This window comes from Cariama cristata, unplaced genomic scaffold (genome assembly GCF_000690535.1).
Source record: "Cariama cristata isolate BGI_N322 unplaced genomic scaffold, ASM69053v1 scaffold6365, whole genome shotgun sequence".
Taxonomy (NCBI): Eukaryota; Metazoa; Chordata; class Aves; order Cariamiformes; family Cariamidae; genus Cariama; species Cariama cristata.
The window spans coordinates 7,837-25,927 of NW_009615686.1; the positions used below are offsets into that span (position 1 = coordinate 7,837).

At 38.9% G+C, this 18,091-nt stretch overlaps 1 protein-coding gene across 1 annotated transcript in view; it reads left to right on the forward strand.

Moving 5' to 3' along the window:
• Positions 1-232: 232 nt before the first annotated feature.
• Positions 233-18,091, forward strand: part of LOC104161451 (calcium-dependent secretion activator 2-like) — a gene marked incomplete at both ends in the record, with an annotated part of 128,863 nt that continues 111,004 nt past the window's right edge. Inside the window, one exon of the mRNA XM_009699902.1 lies at positions 233-346. Coding sequence (XP_009698204.1) covers positions 233-346 — 114 coding nt within the window. The remainder of the gene's footprint in view (positions 347-18,091) is intronic.

The following is an 18,091-nucleotide window of genomic DNA, read 5'->3' on the forward strand; positions in this document are numbered from 1 at the left end:
AGAGGAGAGGTTGGGTTGCATGCTGAGTACGTGCATGATGTGCTGCAGCAACTTGCCTTGCCCAGGACTCTGCAGAGGTGCTGCTCACTGGGCAGCCAGGTGGCCAAGGAGCCTTTGCCTTTTCTTCCCTGTTCACAGCTTCCAAGTGTGTCTAGTGCTGCATATTTTTCCTTTGAGACTAACTGCTTTTATTATTGTTTTCTCCCCCCTCCTTCTGTTTTTTCTTGCCTAGCTCAATAAGCAGCAGCTACAGATACTGAAGGAACGTTTCCAGGCCTTTTTGAATGGGGAGACGCAAATCGTAGCAGATGAAGCGTTTTGCAATGCTGTGCGAAGTTACTACGAGGTAAGTTATGTGCCTTGTTTTCTGTATTGTTTTAAAAAGTTCATAGAATCTCTTTTAATGCTGATATAAGGAAAGGAATTTTAAGTTTCAAAGGCTGTGAACTTGCAAACCTTCTAGACTCAGCTTCCTCCTACTCCAGTTTTGTCATTTTAAAAGTTGAAATCCACTGCTTGGGCACAGAGGTAGGCTGAACTGAAAAACATCCGTCCTTTTTGAAGAAGGAGGAGAGGGGGAAAAAAAAAGACAAAATGAAAAAAATGTAAATGTACCCCTGGTGCTAAAAATCTTTCTAGCAGTGTTTGATACAACCAGGCACTGCTATCTTTATCTCCATATGTCTAAATTACCTCTTTTAAACAGTGCTTCAGTTGTAAGTTAGCATCTTGAGAAATGCGTCTTCTGATTTTTAGTTACCATGCAGTTTTTTTGGAGAGGAATTGCCCGTTGCCTTCCCAAAGAAGAGAAGCTTTCTGTGCAGCTGGGCCAGCTCTCAAGTTCTACTGTGACCTCCCAGGCATGTTCAGTGCTTACAGCCACCAGTGCAGATCTTTAGATGTGGTTTTAATTGCCTAAGGGACAGGTCCCATTCCAAACTCAGAGGACAGTTCACTTGCCTTTTTATAACATCAGCAGCATATGGCTAGAGAATTTGTTTCTTACTCTTAGCAAATGGTACTGCAAATTCATTTTGTCTCATCTAACTTCAGACTTGCTCAATGAATAACAAGGGCTGTATGTTAAACTTGTATTTCTTTTGAAGAGTCTTCCTCCGTGTTTCACTCTACCACATTTTTTTTTCAAATTTTTTAGCTTTATTTGTATATGTTATTTGTCCTTTTGCTCTGTCAGCTATTCTTTGCTAGTGAATGAAACTTTTCTTTCTGGAGAAAGAGATGTGATTTATGTCCTAGCTTGCTTTTATCTATATTAAATTATGTTGCACAAAAAAATGAAGAGACAGTGGTGGACAAATGGTTTCCATATTTTACAGAAACATAAGAACTCAGTGTGAGTTTCTTCAAATCAAGATCTGATCAGTACTGCAGCAGTAGAAATGAAGGAAATCTCTTAAAAACACTTGTGAAAGGATGGGGATGGGTCTGCAGGTAAAACAAGAGAATATGAACATTCACAGGGTACTACATAGGGGTGTGAGAACAGTACAGAAGTTGTTAGAAAGTAATCCTTTTTTCTGTATAACTGCTGAAGAAGTGAAGCCTGGGAGGAAGGACCGTTTGGAAGATGGTGCAGGGCAAGGCAGAGCTAGTTATCTGCCCAGCAGCAGGTTTCAGAGGACTGGGATGTCTCGAGACGCTGAACATGGGGTAGAATTGAAAAGGACTTAATCTTTATGGTTCGTTCTTTCAGCAGGCTGTGTAAGAAGTTTGATGCGTTAAAGGAAGTAGCCTGCCCTTTGGAAAGGATGTAATAGGGAATAAAAATTATTTTAAAATAAATGCCTAAACAGTAACTGTCCTGTTAAGATTTACTTTGTCTCTTGTTAATGAGATTTTTTGGACACATCGAGAGCCACATTTTTCAGCTGATGCAATGAAAGACTACACCTATAATCTAAGATAGCCCTATAAAATGGAAGACTCATTCTCCAGCTATTTTCAGCCATTCACCACTTTTAATTCAGTGTACAAATATTGTAGCTGTCCAGTTTCAAACAGAGGATTCCAAAGCTCTTGGTGTCACTGTCAGGGCTATAATGACACCATGGGCTAGTGGGATCTTCATCCCATGTTAATATGCCATGAGCTTATCTACCAGCTGTAATTTAGTTCCTCAACCTGTGTTTTTTTTTGTTTATCCCACTCCCCAGTTCCATTTTCCATTTTTTTTTCCCAGAGGTTTCCTTCCAGATTGGCACAGGCTTTTCCAGTTGCGCAGTTTGAGTCAGCATTTGCTAGTAATTTTTAATTTCTTTTCAGGGTTGTAGTAGATAGTCACCAGTATGCAATATTAGATTTAATGAATGTTGCAGTGGTGGAATCCAGCTAGAGACTTAGTTCAAGCAACTGCTCCTCTTCAATGCATTTTAATCAAATTTTATGCATCTTACCACATATTCTCATATCACCGCTGATATTTGTCTCTTGTGCCTTTTTCATTGCTTCGTTACCCATTTGTTGAAAATATTAATCTCTATTACTACTTTGTGTGTTCTTTTGATGCTCTGCTCTGATGCTTTCTCATCTCTGTCTTCCACATGAGGTCCATCACATCTCCTGTTTGATGACGTTTGTTAGTAGTTGAATTACAGACATCTTGCTTGTTTCTGTCATGCAGCATCTCATAAGCTTCAGTGTAATGTCCTTATACTTTAGTTGCTGAGCTACAGTTCAATTTTATCTCACATGGAAGGAAACAAATACGTGGTCTGCACAGTAATTATTTTCCTCGGAAAATGATTAATTTGCCTTTAATCCTATGCAGTAGTCATGGTTTGAGACTTATTACAATATTGTGCTTGCACAGCTGGGATATTCTCATTACTGTAGTTGATTTTCCACACCCAACTATTTAACTTTGAATGTAAGAGAGGAGGTTTGTTTTGGGCATGTGACATAAATCCTGTATCACTAGTTACAGGTGTTTTGAGTCACTAAATCTGTCTGTAATTATTGGGTTTGTTCAGAATTTGTCCTCTTAAGAATCTAAGTGTAAATTCCGAGGATTTGGGAACTTATTATAGCTCAGTCTTTGGTTTAATTTTCTAGAAATATTTGCTGAAAGAGTAATTTATTTACTAAATAAATAAAAATTAATTTTGGCATCAGTTTCACTGTGTTGCAAGAGTCATGCTTCTGTGTCAGGACCACTTGGAAAGGTTTACACAGGTCAATTTTGTTGCCTTATCCTCCAGCATTAAGTCTTTTCTAATGCCACTGTGATTTTTAAGACTTTCTAATAATATTCTGGCATTGTTTTTCATTTATCTTAAAAATCTAATAGGAAAACAATTAATAGGAAAAGTTGCATAAACTTATCTTTAGTTCTCCAGATATGGTTATTTTTGTGTTCTGCGTGAGCTCCCCCTAGGATCCCATCACACTTCCTGAAAGTCTCACTGAAATTTAGCATGATTCATTTTTGTATACATATAATTCCTCAAGACAACCTTAATTATTTCCTCTTCCATCCCAGTTTTAGAGAAGGTATGGAAATGTTTACAAAATGTTTACAGTTCTCTTTCTGTAATCATTCTCTCAGAATTAACACAGGACTGTTTGTGTTGGGCTTTTGGTTTTCGGTGGGTTTTTTTTGGTTTTGTTTTTTTTTTTTTTTTAATGAAAATTCCATTACAGACATTGAGCCAGATTCTAATTGATAGAACATCAGATGTTGGTGATGCTTTTTGGATAAAGAGAAAAATTCAATCATATGGCGATTTATTATGAGTAATTATATTGGACACACTGCTAACTGTAAAATGAAGTGAGAAAGTGACTTACGGAAATAAAGTCTTTCTTTGCATATTCCAACCCAGTTTTTAAAAAAGTTATCAATAAAATAGTAGATAATCTTTCATGCATCAGTTCTTGCATGCTTTTTCATGGAGGTTGGAAAATGCTCCTGTGCAGAGCCCTAAGGCGTTCATTCACCACCTTAATATACATACCTTTAATACCTATGTATATACCTTGGGCTAAACTCACAGTTCTAATTCTTTAGTCTTGAATTTATGTAGTCTTATATATGAGTAAAATGGGTGCAAAGAACTGTAATGAATGTTTGAAATACTGTGAAAAACGTTTTCAATGTTGTAAAGATTGCAAGTTCTCAGGTTTTCAACTCTCTGCTTAAAGCATTATGAAGCTTCAAGAAATTTTATGTATTGGTGGTGTTCCTGTTTTTCTTGCTGCTTCACTTTAAATATGTGATTCTAAGCCATAATTACTGCATGCTGCTTACATCTGAATGTTAAATGTAGGATCTGTAGCAGCTAGCACTATGAGGGTTTTCAGAATTGAAAATCAGACTTAGTTCAACTGTACCAGTTTGCCTGTGATACAGAGATCATATTTAACTTAATTTCTATTTAAATTCAGGTGTTGTGGTCCTTGGCAGATTAAATTGTTGTCTGCCACAGTCAGGCAGTAGGAAAGAGCTGAGGTATGGCCAACAGCAGAAACTGATGAGGCAGGAGATTCGTGTACAAACCTACCTAATGGATTGGCACTGCCTGGCTTGTGGGGAGCGTTTAGGAGGGTTTTAAAAAAAAAAAAGTACACTAAAAATAGAAAACAACCAAAATCAACAGTGTTGCAGGTGCACAGAATGGTTTGGTTGGAAGGGACCTTAAAGATCACCTAGTCCAACCCCCTTGCTGCAGACAGGGACACCTTCCACCAGACCAGGTTGCCCAAAGCCCCATCCAACCTGACCTTGAACACTTCCAGGGATGGGGCAGCCCCAACTTCTCTGGGCAACCTCTTCCACTGCCTCACCACCCTCATCATAAAAATTTCTTCCTTATATCCAATCGAAATCTACCCTCTGCAGGTTTCTAAATGGAAGGAGAAACCCTTTCCCTTCCCTCTCTACAGTGGGGGTAGGTGACACCTTTCAGCTTCTGCAGTAAGTAGAGCAAGTGTCCTACAAATACCTTCCTCCTTCGGTACCAAATCCTGAACTGCCAGCGCAAACCCTTGTGGGTAGCATGTTTCTTTGTTCTGATCAAATCTGTGTGAGCCTTTACAGGCATCCTGAAAATGTTTTCCTTCCTCTAACACAGAGCAGTTGTTTGGCTCATAGTGGAAGCACACACTAGTGTGAAAAAAACATTGATTATTTCTTGCACTTATCCTTAGAAAAGGATGAATTGTGTTTATTGGAGCTTTTTTATATGAAGACATTCAGATGCTGGGTTAGTCTGAAAAAAGTTGAGGTATTTCTGTAAAGGAAGGAGTGAAGCAATGATGCTATTTCTGCCTGTAATTACAGAAAACTTGGTCTGAAGGTTTTTTGCATGGAAGTGAGGGGCAAAAAGGTCTCACTGATGAAATTGCAGAAAGGAAGTAGCTTTCTGGACTAAGGGGTATTTTTCTTGCTTTTACGGCTTGATTTTTAATGTCAACGATTTTAGCTACACAGTTTTTATTCAAGGCAACAAAAGGCATAGTTGATCCTGATGAACATTTCAGGGATGAAGATGACACCTAAAGGAAGTAAAAAACATTCGTTAGAATCAAAACATAGTATACACAAAATAAATAGTAATTAAATGTTGGAACATTCTGTTTCCGTATTATCAGGCAAAATAATGGAATCAGTAGATTAAACATTTAAATAAATACATTAGGATAATAATTGTAGAAGCTAACTGTGTTTCAGGGCATAAATTCACTAGTTTCTGCTTTCATTTTTCTTGAAAGTCATAATTGGCATACATGTGTATTTAAGGATATGGGCTTTTTGCTCTGTTCAGATCCTCTTCAAAAACCTAAATAGTAGGCCAGCTTGGGATTTATTGTTGATACAGTCTCGTTTGGAGAAGCTGTTTCAACAGGATGTTTTTTTACATTAACTTCAGGATAATCTTGTGTTTTGCCTTGTGAAGGGAACCTTTCAATAACTATTACATTTATAGTTGTAATTACTAGCATTTACACAGTTTCCTTCCAGTTGCATTAAAACATTGAGAAACTTGAGGTCAGTGTAACGTTGGCATGGGGGCTGTTGTTTTAGGGGCCTGTTTTTAGACCAGTTCTTTGAAAAGCTTCTTAAAAATGTTTTTAGGCCACCTCCAGGAAAGAGGCATAACAAAGGTTTATCTAGGTCATCCATTTCATTGAAGAAGCTCTAAGGCCTTCAACATTTTCAATCAGGAACGACAATTTGGCATGTAATGAAAATTGTCTCAGTGCTAGCAGTCTAATTATGTTCCTCAAAGAAGTGAGGGAGAGATAAGATACAACAAATTAAAACGTGCTTTACATGATCTAGACCTCTTCCGTGCTGAGACCTGATAGAGTGGGATTACAGGCTTTGCGATGCACAGCTTTCTCTTGAGAGAGTGGTGTTGTATTGCTCTTGCATGGAAAGTGTATCAGTGCTGAAATACTCTAGTCTCTTGCTTTGCAAATAGCCCCAAGTAACTATATTCTTTTGTGTTTTCGAAGAGTGGAAATCCCATTTTCACTTCCACCTGTATGGTGTCAAAGAAGCAAAGCATTTGCTGTACATCTGCACAGAACATAATTGCTAGCTGTTGAAACTGTGTCTATCCAGTCTCTTTGGACACTGATATTTCTGGATGATCATTGTTAATTTCACTGAGGATGTCATACAGTTTCCATGTTAGCATTACAGATGTGATTGTAGCAGACCTGTATTTCAGACTTCTAAATGAGGTAGGTAGTTGACAGATGGAGTCTAGTGCATTAATTATACCAATCCTTAGCTTTGCAAGTGGTGTGTGCTGATAGGAAGAGAGGAAGAAATGGCTCATTGAGTTTAAATGAAAAAAAAATTCCCAGTAACAGTATCCTTTTTGTTAATTTTGTGACCGCTGTTGTTCCAGGCAAATAAGGCTGCCTTGTAGATCTGACACTACACTGCAGAAGCAATTAGTGTTGGGTAGTGAGGTGTGTCTCTACTGTAGTAGGCGTTATGTGACATTATTGACTTGTTTATTAGGTAAATTCTGCATGTCTGTTAATCTGAACAAACCAATTAGAAAACCAGGAATGGCTCAAATGGTTACACAACAGTGAATTTGGTCTGTGTTGCTTAATTATTTTTCTCCTAATCCCAGTGCTGTTTTACTCGATCTCAAAGGAAAACAAGATTTATCTGGACGTTGATTTTGCACATTTAACAGTAAGTTGCACTGAGACATGGACTGTACACATTTGTGCTGTCTTCTGGGCAATTGAAAACAGTGGGGTTTTTTTCAGCTTGCCTGATACTAATAAGAAATGTGACAATTTAACATCAGTGCTGCAGAAGTCTTGCAGGGGAGACAAATTTTATTTTTGTATTTTTTTATTAATTCGGAAATCATTATTTGGAAGGATTTTTCTTTCACTGAATGGTGAAAGGATGACAATTCTTGATCTTTATAAATCATCCTTCCTGCTGCCTTTTCCAGGTCTCAGCACAGAACTGACCTTAAGGCCCTTTGGAAGTGGAAATAATACTACAAAATATTTCATTAATAGAGTTATGTTAATGCCAATGAATTTTCCTTTGTGCCTTTATCTTGTGATGTCTGTGTGTTCCAGTCAGCAGTATCTCAGGGACTCTCCAAACTAATGGGGAGGAACAGGACACTTTTTTCCTTCCTTTTAGCACTCAAACAGATATTCAGCCCAACCTCTGACTTGCTGTCTTTCTCCTTGACCAGAGGGAGGCACATAATTTCACGTTAATAGTACACTTGAAGTCTCTGAATGTGACAAATGAAAATTTCCACAAGATGCCAATGGACTCTGAGCCAAAGTTAGTCCAACCAAGATCTCTCTCCTGACTTTGTAGGCACTGGAATTTTCTCATGTAATTTGTTTAGGCTTCAAGTTTTGATTAGAGATCCACTGTAGAAAGTTGCCATACTTTTGTTATTAATCATTCCACTGAGTTTCAAGCAACTAATAGCTAAAGGATTTCTTGGTGTTAAAAGCAAAACAAAGAAATAAAAACCCCAAGCCCAACCCACCAAGCAAACAAATAGTAAAGGAGAAAACCTCCTGTTTTCGTGTACCATTAGACTGAATTTCTAGGACTGATGTTTACTTTAGGTATTATTTAATTTACTGTTAGACTTCTAGATGGTGGGATAAAGAACTTTTGTTTGCAAATTTTGATTGAACCTCTCTGTTACTGTTTTAGTTTGTGATAGAAGGGTTTACCCATCAAATCCTTAGAGGTGTGTGACTTGTCAAAATCTTTTAAACTTTAAAATAATGTCTTGGAAAAGTGGCATTTTGTTCTCAATGGTGAGCGAATTGATAATCTCTGAGTAAACCAAGCTGCCAAGAGAACATGGCAGTAAGGGATAAAAAAGGTCAGCAAATGCATGGCTGAAATCCAGAAGTCAGTAAATGAGAAGTGAGGTTTTAAATTCTCACTGATCTCTTTCAACTCCATTTCATTTCTGTTCTATTACTACTTTCAAAAGATGACAACAAAATCTTATATCTTAAGAATTATGAAGGCGGAACACAGACAATGATGATATAAATATTTTCTTAGTGATTGTTTTCAGGTTTTGATTGATCTACGTTTCCCACCATAGGGTACTGCTGAAAAGCCAAATTAGAAAATGAGATTCTTCTCAAGCTTTTATTTTCTGAAGTAAGCTTTATGGTGCCTTAGAGATGACTTTTCCTATTTCATGTTGCTTTAAAAAGGTTTTACTCCTCACAGAGCAAGAAAGAGGTTTCTTCAAAGTTAAATCCAGGCATAAAGTTGCTACCCAAGATTCTCAACAAGAAATGACATTATCTTAAAGGGAGCATACTAGGAAAAATACATTACCCAGTCTGTTCCAGTTAGTAAATGCCTCCTTTGAGCACCGCTAGTGAACAGTAACTACCTCATTAAGAAAACTGTTCTTCTTTCCACTTGGCCTCGCCATCAAACCATTTCTCCTAACTTCCTAGCTCAGTTTTTCATATTAACTTAAGCTCATTTCTTAGCTTGCTGCTTTTGAAATGTAAATTGTACAATCTCTTCTTTTGTTGTATTACCCTTGGTATAAATGGGTCTGTCTTAGCAAAACAAAAATGCTGAGCAAATTACATGTTCTTAATCTGTAGTGAATAATTTCATATCAGGCATTTATTATGGCCCCTCTTTGGTCGTTTCACTTTTCTTATTTCTAAATTTGGGTTCTGGACACAGCCCCAAATCCTGATGTGGTTCCGATACTTCGTACCGCTTTACGTTTTACTTCTGTAATTCCTCTCACCCAGTAGGTGATGGTCCTTACGGAAATGAGTCATTGGCAGGGATAGGAATTTTAAGGCTGACGTAAAGGGAGGAGGATTCAGAAGCTTCTGTACCAGGATAGGAAATACCATGGGCCTTGGAGCTACGTCTGCAGGTACTTTGAGCAGGTATCGAGGGCAGCCGCATGGAGAGGTCCCCTGCCTGTAGGGCCTCGGTGAGCTGGTGCAGAACTTGCTTCTCTGCCTGCTTGCCCGCATGGTGTCATGGAGGTGTCCTCCAGCCTTCGGAGCCGCGTCCCTCGCGGCATGCCTGCCTGCGCTGTGCCCGGTGACGGGCAAGGTGATGAAAAACAGTGCTGCTGCCTGTTTTATTTTTTTTCTTCTGAAATGAAATAGTTAAAAGATGCAGTTCTGCATCTGTGTTCATAGATTCACGTGGTCCTAGACGTGCAGGTAACTTCTCTGGACATCTTTCTGTTTCTTGATCTTTTCAGCAGTGACAGCAAAATAAATGTTAAGATGCTCACCTGTGGCATGCTACTGGGCCAGCGCTTCCCAACTAGAAAGCTGTGACTGGGTGCTTGAGATCCCTGAGCATTGCACACCTTTGGGCCTTTTCCCTCCGTTTGGAACCGCAGCGTGCTGGGTCACAGCCCGGCAGGAGAAAATAAATAGTCTCCAGGGGCTGAGACGCCTTTGGTTACATTTTGGTTACATTGTTATACTGTTACCTTTTTTTGTGTTATGTTGTTATACTGTTTCCTTTTTTGTTACGTTGTTATACTGTTTTTGTTACGTTGTTACACTGTTTCTTTTTTTGTTACGTTGTTATACTGTTTTTGTTACGTTGTTATACTGTTTCCTTTTTTGTTACATTGTTATACTGTTTCTTTTTTTTGTTACAGTGTTATACTGTTAGTTTTTGAGCTACCTTTTTGTTTTGGCTACCTTTTTTTTTTTGGCTACTTTTTTTTTTTTTTTGACTACCTTTAAGTTTTTTGTTCTTGGTGTTCCTTTCCTAAAACTAACTAGGAAAGATTTTCCTTTGAGAGCAGCAGGCATCCTTTCTTTGTATGTGTTTGTGTATCTGCAGTTTCACTGTGATAAATATGCACCATGAATGATGTTATTCTGCTCATCATATGCAGATAGTGCTGCAGCAGAGCCTTCCAAGTCTAAGAGTAAGCAGTACTTTAATCAGAGATCAGATTTTATTTTCAATGAAATCCAAAATTCTCTCAGACCTTTCTTCCTGACCAGCATAAAATTAGCCACAAATGCATACTTATCTCCCTGTTTTGAGTCTATTCACTTGTGAATCTTCTATAATTTTCCTTTGAACATCAGCAATAAAAGGAGTATACCTTTGTCAGTTTATATATGGAGTTACAGCTTGTTTATTTGGTCAGTCTTAGTTCTTCTCCTTGGTTTGTTTATATCCAGACAGTCTAGAATGCTGTGGCAGAAATCTGTGGACAAATTACAAGAGTCAGTATTGTGGTACTGTCCTTTGTCTGTTTTACTGGTGGTCTCTGAATACAATTCAATTTTTAATGCTTTCAAGTGTATTTCCTCTATAAGTAGTTAAATTAGATGGAAGCAAATGAAACAAAGCAAAGCAACCTGTCTAGTTCTGTACTGTTTTTCTTGTGCTGTCGTAATGAGTTGTGGCACATGCAGTATGATTGGCAGTATTGAAAGGCCCATGTCAGACCCCTTTGGCTTTATTCTCTCATGTGATCTCTCTGCGCCTTCCTCCAGGGCAGTAGTGCAGCAGTTTCTTATTTGAGATAAATCTACAAATTAGAAAATATCCTTTATTTTTGCCATTAAAAAGTAATTTTGTAATTTTAAAGTCTAACCTTTTGTAATGGAAAGCAAACTACTTTTTTGCTTGGCTTTTGAGCTTTTGGTAGCTCAGTAAAACTTAGTGGAAAACTATGGGAAAAAAAAATCACAGCCAAATCTTTTACAAGCCTTGATTTTAAAAAAGGGTCATGGGCAGTTATAAGTTTCCCAAACTTAATAATATTCAAGCAGCAATATTGGGTCAGATCAAAGTCCAAGGAATTTAGTATCATTTCTCAGATATTACCAGATCAATGGAGATGCCTGCTGAAAAACACTGGGGCAGGGGAGGCTCACACAATGATTTCCATCAGTGTTCTCCCTGATTCCAGTCATCAGGGCTCAGGGACATCCTCTGCTTGGCCACCTTTCCATCACTGGTAACAGCAGAAGGCACTTAACCAGTTCTTCAGTTTTGTCTTTCAACAACAGGAAGAGCTTGTTATTGCTGTGTTCGTGTTCTGTGCAGGCAGTCTTCTGTGTCTGGAAAATGAGACTTGCATCAATTGTTAAAGTGTTTCCTTTTCTCATTTCTTAGGTTTCTTAGAAGTTTGGTTTCGGGGATGGGAAGGCGGGGTATGGGTGAAGTTTTAGAAGCCCTGTAGTCTTAACTCCAGAATCAATTAATTTCCTCGTCCTTACTGTAGTGGAGCTAGTTTTAGTTGCTATCCATGCATTCCTTCTCTGCTTATGTTGGGAGGGAATGATGGACTTACAGAAGTGATCTTAAAATACAGACCTTTTTCTTCTGGGCAGTGGCATCCTGTCCTAAAAACTATACAAATGTTCAATTGTGAAAAGACCAAGTAGGCAGATCCTTGGGGCCCCAGTAACTGGTGTAATTTGTGTAGCTGGAGAAGAAGGTTCTTTTGGAACACAGGTCCTGATCTGAGGCTTGCAGCAGTAATTGGTGATTAATTTTAAATGATCCCTGTTGCCATATTCCAACTCTCAGCCTTCTGACTGTGTTTCAGACATGCAGCAAATACAATTGAGAAAATTAAACAAGGGAACAAAAAGAAGCGATACTTTCCATTTAGCTCCCTCTGTTTCTCTGCGTGCTTTGAGTTGATGGGTCTTCTGTGCCTTGCTCCTGGCAGGGGACTCGGAGGGGAAAGAGAGTGAGCGTGTGTCTCAGTGTGCTGGGAGCCCACAGCTCCGCCACGGCTGTGCAGCTCACCGTGATGCTTTTAACTCTTTTTCCCTCTTGGACTACTGAGCACATCCAGAAAGACTCACTGGGAAGTAAGCTAAAGCTTTCATCTTTCAGCATGAAAGAGATTTGTCAGTTTTCTAATCCAGCTAGCAGTAAGTACTGCTTCAGAAAGTCGATCTCTGCTGATGATGAATTGATGAAGAAGGAAAAGGTAGAGTATCCTTCCTCCCTACCTGAGTTGTTCTCTGAGCACATGAATCACTTTTAACTGCATTTTCCCTTCACTTCAAAGAAGGGCCAAAAAGGATGGACTGCTTTCCTATTTTTATGTTTACATTTTCACAAACATAACATTGAAATGAAAGATGAACTTGAGGCAAGTGTCTATACCTGAACAGAAATACACTCCTTTTGTACTCTGGCTGTGACATGCAGTGTTAACTATTCCAGCAGCTCTGTACTTTCTTCATATTAGTCATGTTAAGCTTACTCTGCAGCTTAGTTGGCACTGCGATGCTTTTTCTTTTCTTTTCTTTTCTTTTCTCTTTCCATCATATGACAGCTACACCATCAAATCTTTTTGTCTGAAGGATTTTCAAATGTGCAGAGCTGCGTGGCTAAAACTGCACCTTTGTCATGTGCTAACAACACGTTTTCTTGGTGTGTGATGCCTCAGATAAGGCACAGGAAAGCTCATCATTTGCATGTATCATCTGAGTGAATACCAAAACCTGCTGCCAATCCCTTTTCCCTCAGCTGTCTCCTCAATGCAGTGCCATTGCTGAGGACCACTTCTCATCTGAACCTAAAAGACTCTTCCAACTGCAGAAGAGCTCCTGATGCCACCATGATAATACTCTGAGTGTAGTATAGTTCAACACCGGTGTTGAACTTCAAAGCTAAGACTGAAAGGAAGGACAGAGCCAAGATCACACCAATCACAGACCCCAAAGAGAAGATGAATAGGAGAAGTCCAAGATGAGTCATCACCCTTTCACAAATAGAGAGTTTATCACTGTTAGAGGAGTGAGCTTTAAACACACCTCACTCATGGTAGTGGCCGTTTGCCCAGATGTGTATGGATGCTGAAGTCCCTTTTGTGGGTAGCTCTGAAACAAGGGTTGAGATGTCACCCCAGGGTCTACTTGAAAAGTACTGCTCTCTCCTGGAAGGTTGCCTTGTTTCTGATATTAAGCAAGGGTAACACTCCTACATTTTGAGGATGAACCCAGAATGAGTATATAGCCTTTGTTTCCTTGGCAATATCACAAAGATGGGTCTGAGAACTGCGAGTGGGCTGGTATCCCTCCAATGTGCCAGCCTGATCACTGTGACCCAACAGGTGTGCAGCTTGTATCTAACTGCATTCTGTAGGTTTGTGAAGAAGAGGCTGAATTGTCTGCCAGCGTTACCAGACAGGCTGATGATCCAGAGGTCAGACTTCTGTAACCAAAGAGTGGCTGCAAGAGAGGAAAGACAAGTGCGAGAGTTGTCATAACTATTTTAAGACAACCTGTGGGAAAAAAGATAAAGCCCCTTTGAATAGGAGTCACGGAGAAATTTCTAAGCCGTTGAGGAAGAACACGTTTTAACTCTTTGTGGTTGTGAAATGCAGATTTTGATTCTAGTATTAACTCTGAGAAGAATAAATTGTGTAGATCACTTCAGAATCAGATTGATCACTGTGGATGGCTGCAGGCTCAGCATTGTTTTATGGCTCTTGATCTAAATATGGATAGTCATTTCTTCTCATTGTTAAAATACGAAGACTCATGGTGGCTGTAGGCTTTATAATAATTCTTTAAACCTGATCTCTTCTACTGAAAGGGAAGGTACATCTGTCTTTCCTCAAGTGAGACAAGAGGCAAACGCTGCTTCCAAAACATGTTTGTGTTCAACCATTAAGAAGTTGAGTAAGTGGTCCTGAAGGTCTGCAAAAATGCGTAGGTAAATAACGTGTGTTACAGGGACTGGAATAACTTCAGGTGCCAAGGAACGAGGTGTTTCCTTTAGAAGAAGTAGGCGAGCCCTATCTTTGTGGATAAGCCCAGACCGATCCTTTGAAAAAGTAATAATGACAGTGAATAGTGGTGGCAGGGAAGTCTGCAAAACGGGAGCTTCTGTAGACTGAAAGTTGTGTTCAGTGTAAGCAGTAATGAGGAGCCCTTCTTATTACTGCTAGTTTAGAGGGAGGAAAAAAAAAAAAAAAAGCAACATTTTTAATGAAAGCTCTTAAAATGTACTGAGTTTAACAATATAGAAAACATTACTTATAACACAATTTGCAGATTTAAGTTTTGGAGATGGTCTTGATTTGCCTGTTGACATAAGTTAGAATAGATGTTAATGAATGTTAAGTTGATGCTGTTGAACTGTCAGAAAAGGTTATAGTTAAACAGCAGTGTGGACATGTTAACAGCTTTCAGTAAAGACAACTTTCTCTTTCCACACAACAGACTATGACAAAGGAGTTGATTTGGGGAAGAAAAAAGAAAAAGTCGAATTTTCCTGTCAAAATGATGTTATAGCCAGCCTAATGACAGCTTGCAAAATGGAATTTAATTTATTGCCTTCAGTACCAAAGGCATGACTCTTCATACTTGTACCAAAGCAGCATTGCTTCTTTTTTATCACTTTGTTCTCTGTGTAGAGCATGTAGCAGAAAGGTCTCGTCCACCTGCTGCATGTTCAAATGCTGTTGTTTTGTTTGAGGAGATACTCAGGACTTCAGTGTCCAGCATTCCTCTGTTTGGATACCAATAGAACAATATTTATATTAAGAATAGTTGAACTAATGGAATTATTTAGCTCAGTCTCTGTTGGTTTATTAAAACATGTATTCGCCTTTAAAACGTATTTCTAAAATGTGCAAATCAATGATCTTGAAATAGTTGTGTTTTCTGGTTGAAGTCAGTTGGAGGGAGAAGCCCATTGCCCTTCAGAGGTTTGGAATAAGTGCAAAATACCTAAATTACTGTGGGCTTTTGGGTTGGTTTTTTTTAATTATTATTATTTATTTGTTCAATAACTGAGTAAGCATTATGGTGAAATACTTAGTTGCTGACTGGGGTTAAACCATGACAGAAGGTAAAGTGGGTCTGGAATATATAGAAGCTGCAAAATGGAGGTCTGAAAAAGCCACAATGACACTTTTTAAGGTGATTTCTATAAAAAAGTTCTTGGAGTACTTGAGGTGGTTCACACGTAACTGTAGGCCCCAAAGTGATCCAGCTGTTATTTGTCAGCTGGATCGCGGGTCACACAGATGCCCTGAGCATGGCCCAGTAGTGAAATAAAATGTGTTCGTGAAGAACAACTACAAGGGAGACTGTTTAAATTAGAAATTCGGCACATATTTATCTAATTAATAGAGCTCTAGCAAGGGACTTATCACATTACAGCCTACAGAAAGTTATTTATTCTGGACTAAAGCAGCATATCAGACTACCTTTTGGAGAAATGCTAAGGTTCTGGTGCTCGCATGTGGATTGACTGGGCTGTTTAAACTAGAAATCCCACTCACTTTGTTAGAAGAGCTGTGCCAAGTTTCAGCATGTCCTGTGCAAGGCCCAGAAACCCGCCTTCTCCCTTACGTGAAGGTTGGCTTAAATTTTTTTGAGTTCCTGAATAATAACCAGACATGGGAATTTTAAAAAGCAGGATTTAAAATGGGTTTTTCCAGTGGTCACCTGTTCAGTTGAAGGGGGAATAATGGACTAAAACTCCATGGGAATTTTATGTGCAGTTATTTACAGTTCTAGCATAAAGACTGTGTTTTACACAGAAACTGCTGGCGCTGCCCTCACTTCTGCGAGGGATGGGTTTGATAATCAAATGCATGCTCTGCAAGAGAGGGCTGGTGAGCTTAAATGGCAAGAAGGAAGAGGCTGCGATAAGCAGAGTTGAATGTTTCTTTCTTCAAATGTGCATAACTAATGGACAGCTCATTAGGAAGGCTGAAAGTTATGTGCAGGAAAATAAACTTGATGCAGCAGAGGGAAAGTACTCTTACAGCATTTGGGTAACAGGGAAACTTTGAGCCACATTAAAAATTTATCCTTCAGCAGGGTAGAGGGAGTGGTCTGTCAGGAGCCCTCAGGAATAACTTTTAGCTGGATTTGTTGGTGTTGCCACTCATTTCAGTGGCCATGCTTCTGCAGCATGCTGCTGAACTGCTCTAACCATGACCAGAGCGACAATAAATCTTGTTGCTTGTTCTGACTTCCTTCTCCGAGTGCTCCTGTCGTTTCTCTCCTGGATCTCTGTGCCATTTCGGATGGCTGCACTGCTTACCTGCTCGCGGCCCTGACAGGCAGAGCACTGACCCCAACGGATGCTGCTGAATGTGCCTCAAGCACCCCAAAACAAAAAAAGGTAGTCGTTATGTTAAAAAAAACCCTCTAATCATATATGTCTTGTGGCTATACATGTTTTTTTGTGAGAGCAATAATGGAAGCAGCAGTCTTAAAGGTAGGAAATACTGAAAAATTAGCTTCACAGATTAAAAAAGAAGGCATCTCATGCAGGCTGCTGATCTGAGAGTGGGAGAAACTTGTTTCTCAGTTTCTGTTTCAAAGAGAGGAAAAGTTATCGTGGAAAAATTTTGTTTAGATGGCTTTGGTTGGAGATTTCATGTAGCTGGTTGTAAAATACCATTAGCTCTTTTAAGGCTTCAGCAATGCTTTTTCAGATATGATAGACTTCTAAAGTGAAGGAAATCTTTTGGGTCATGTAAAAATAGGATTTAAAGATTAGAATTTCCATAGCAGCATTCTGAAGCTCGTCCTGCCTATTTAGCTGGCCCCATGCCTTGTGCTGGGAGCATTTCAGTATGTTCTTGAGGAAAATGTTGCGAGGAGGAGGTTTGTTAAGAACTAGCAAAAGTTTCAGCAGTCAGAGGGCTATATGAAAAAGACAGGCATCACCTAAGCCAGAAAAGAACTAGGTTGCTGGTACCTAAAATTAGAAAAAGATTGTACCAGATTTTTAAAAGTAAACCATAGGAGAAAGCAATCACTTCAGGATAATACGTTGTTTGTAAATGAAATCATAACATCCTATCTTAGAAAAAATAGGAAAAACATCTGTAAAAATCAGTTACTAAATAGTATAGAGCAATCTAAACAAATGTCAGTTAAGCAGAGCATGTAAATTAAAAGGTGAAAATAATTTCCAGTAAGTTGAGCCATAAAATCCAAGTGAGTAGTTGTGCAAATGCTCCTTGTAGTCAGTTGAAGGGGGCAGACGTCTTCAGGACGGTACAGCGTATTTCCAAATGGCAGGAGCCAAACTGTGATTTGTAGAGAGCAAGTGATAACTTTACAGAGTAGACCACTCAAGAAAGAAAACAAACTCATGATTATTCTATATGACTTTAATTGCTGTCTGCTGCTACGTTTGTTCCATCTCCAGAAAAGGATATAGCAGGATTAAGAGTCATAGGAAAGGACATCATATATATATATGTGTGTGTAGATATTTTATATTTATATATAAAACAGTTTGCAGATGATAAGGGCTCTTCAGCAAGGCTACTGGAGTAAATGCAACTACTCTTGCAGTTCATGAAGTGCAGCAGAATCGCAAACTTCCTGAAGCTTAAGAAACTGGTAAGATTCACTGGTGGGGAGGAGAAAAATGGATGTGGAAAATCAGGAGCTATTTAATGAAATTACTCACAAACCATAGTTGCAAATATGGTGGGGGAAACATAGCCAGGAGGAAGGAAAGCCTGCAGTTAAACTAAGAGTGAGTGTAAAACAGCTGGAACTGGTAAAAAGCAGTATAACTGAGAATATGTGAAGCGTAGGAGATTGATAAGAGAAGTATTCATTTAAAGGG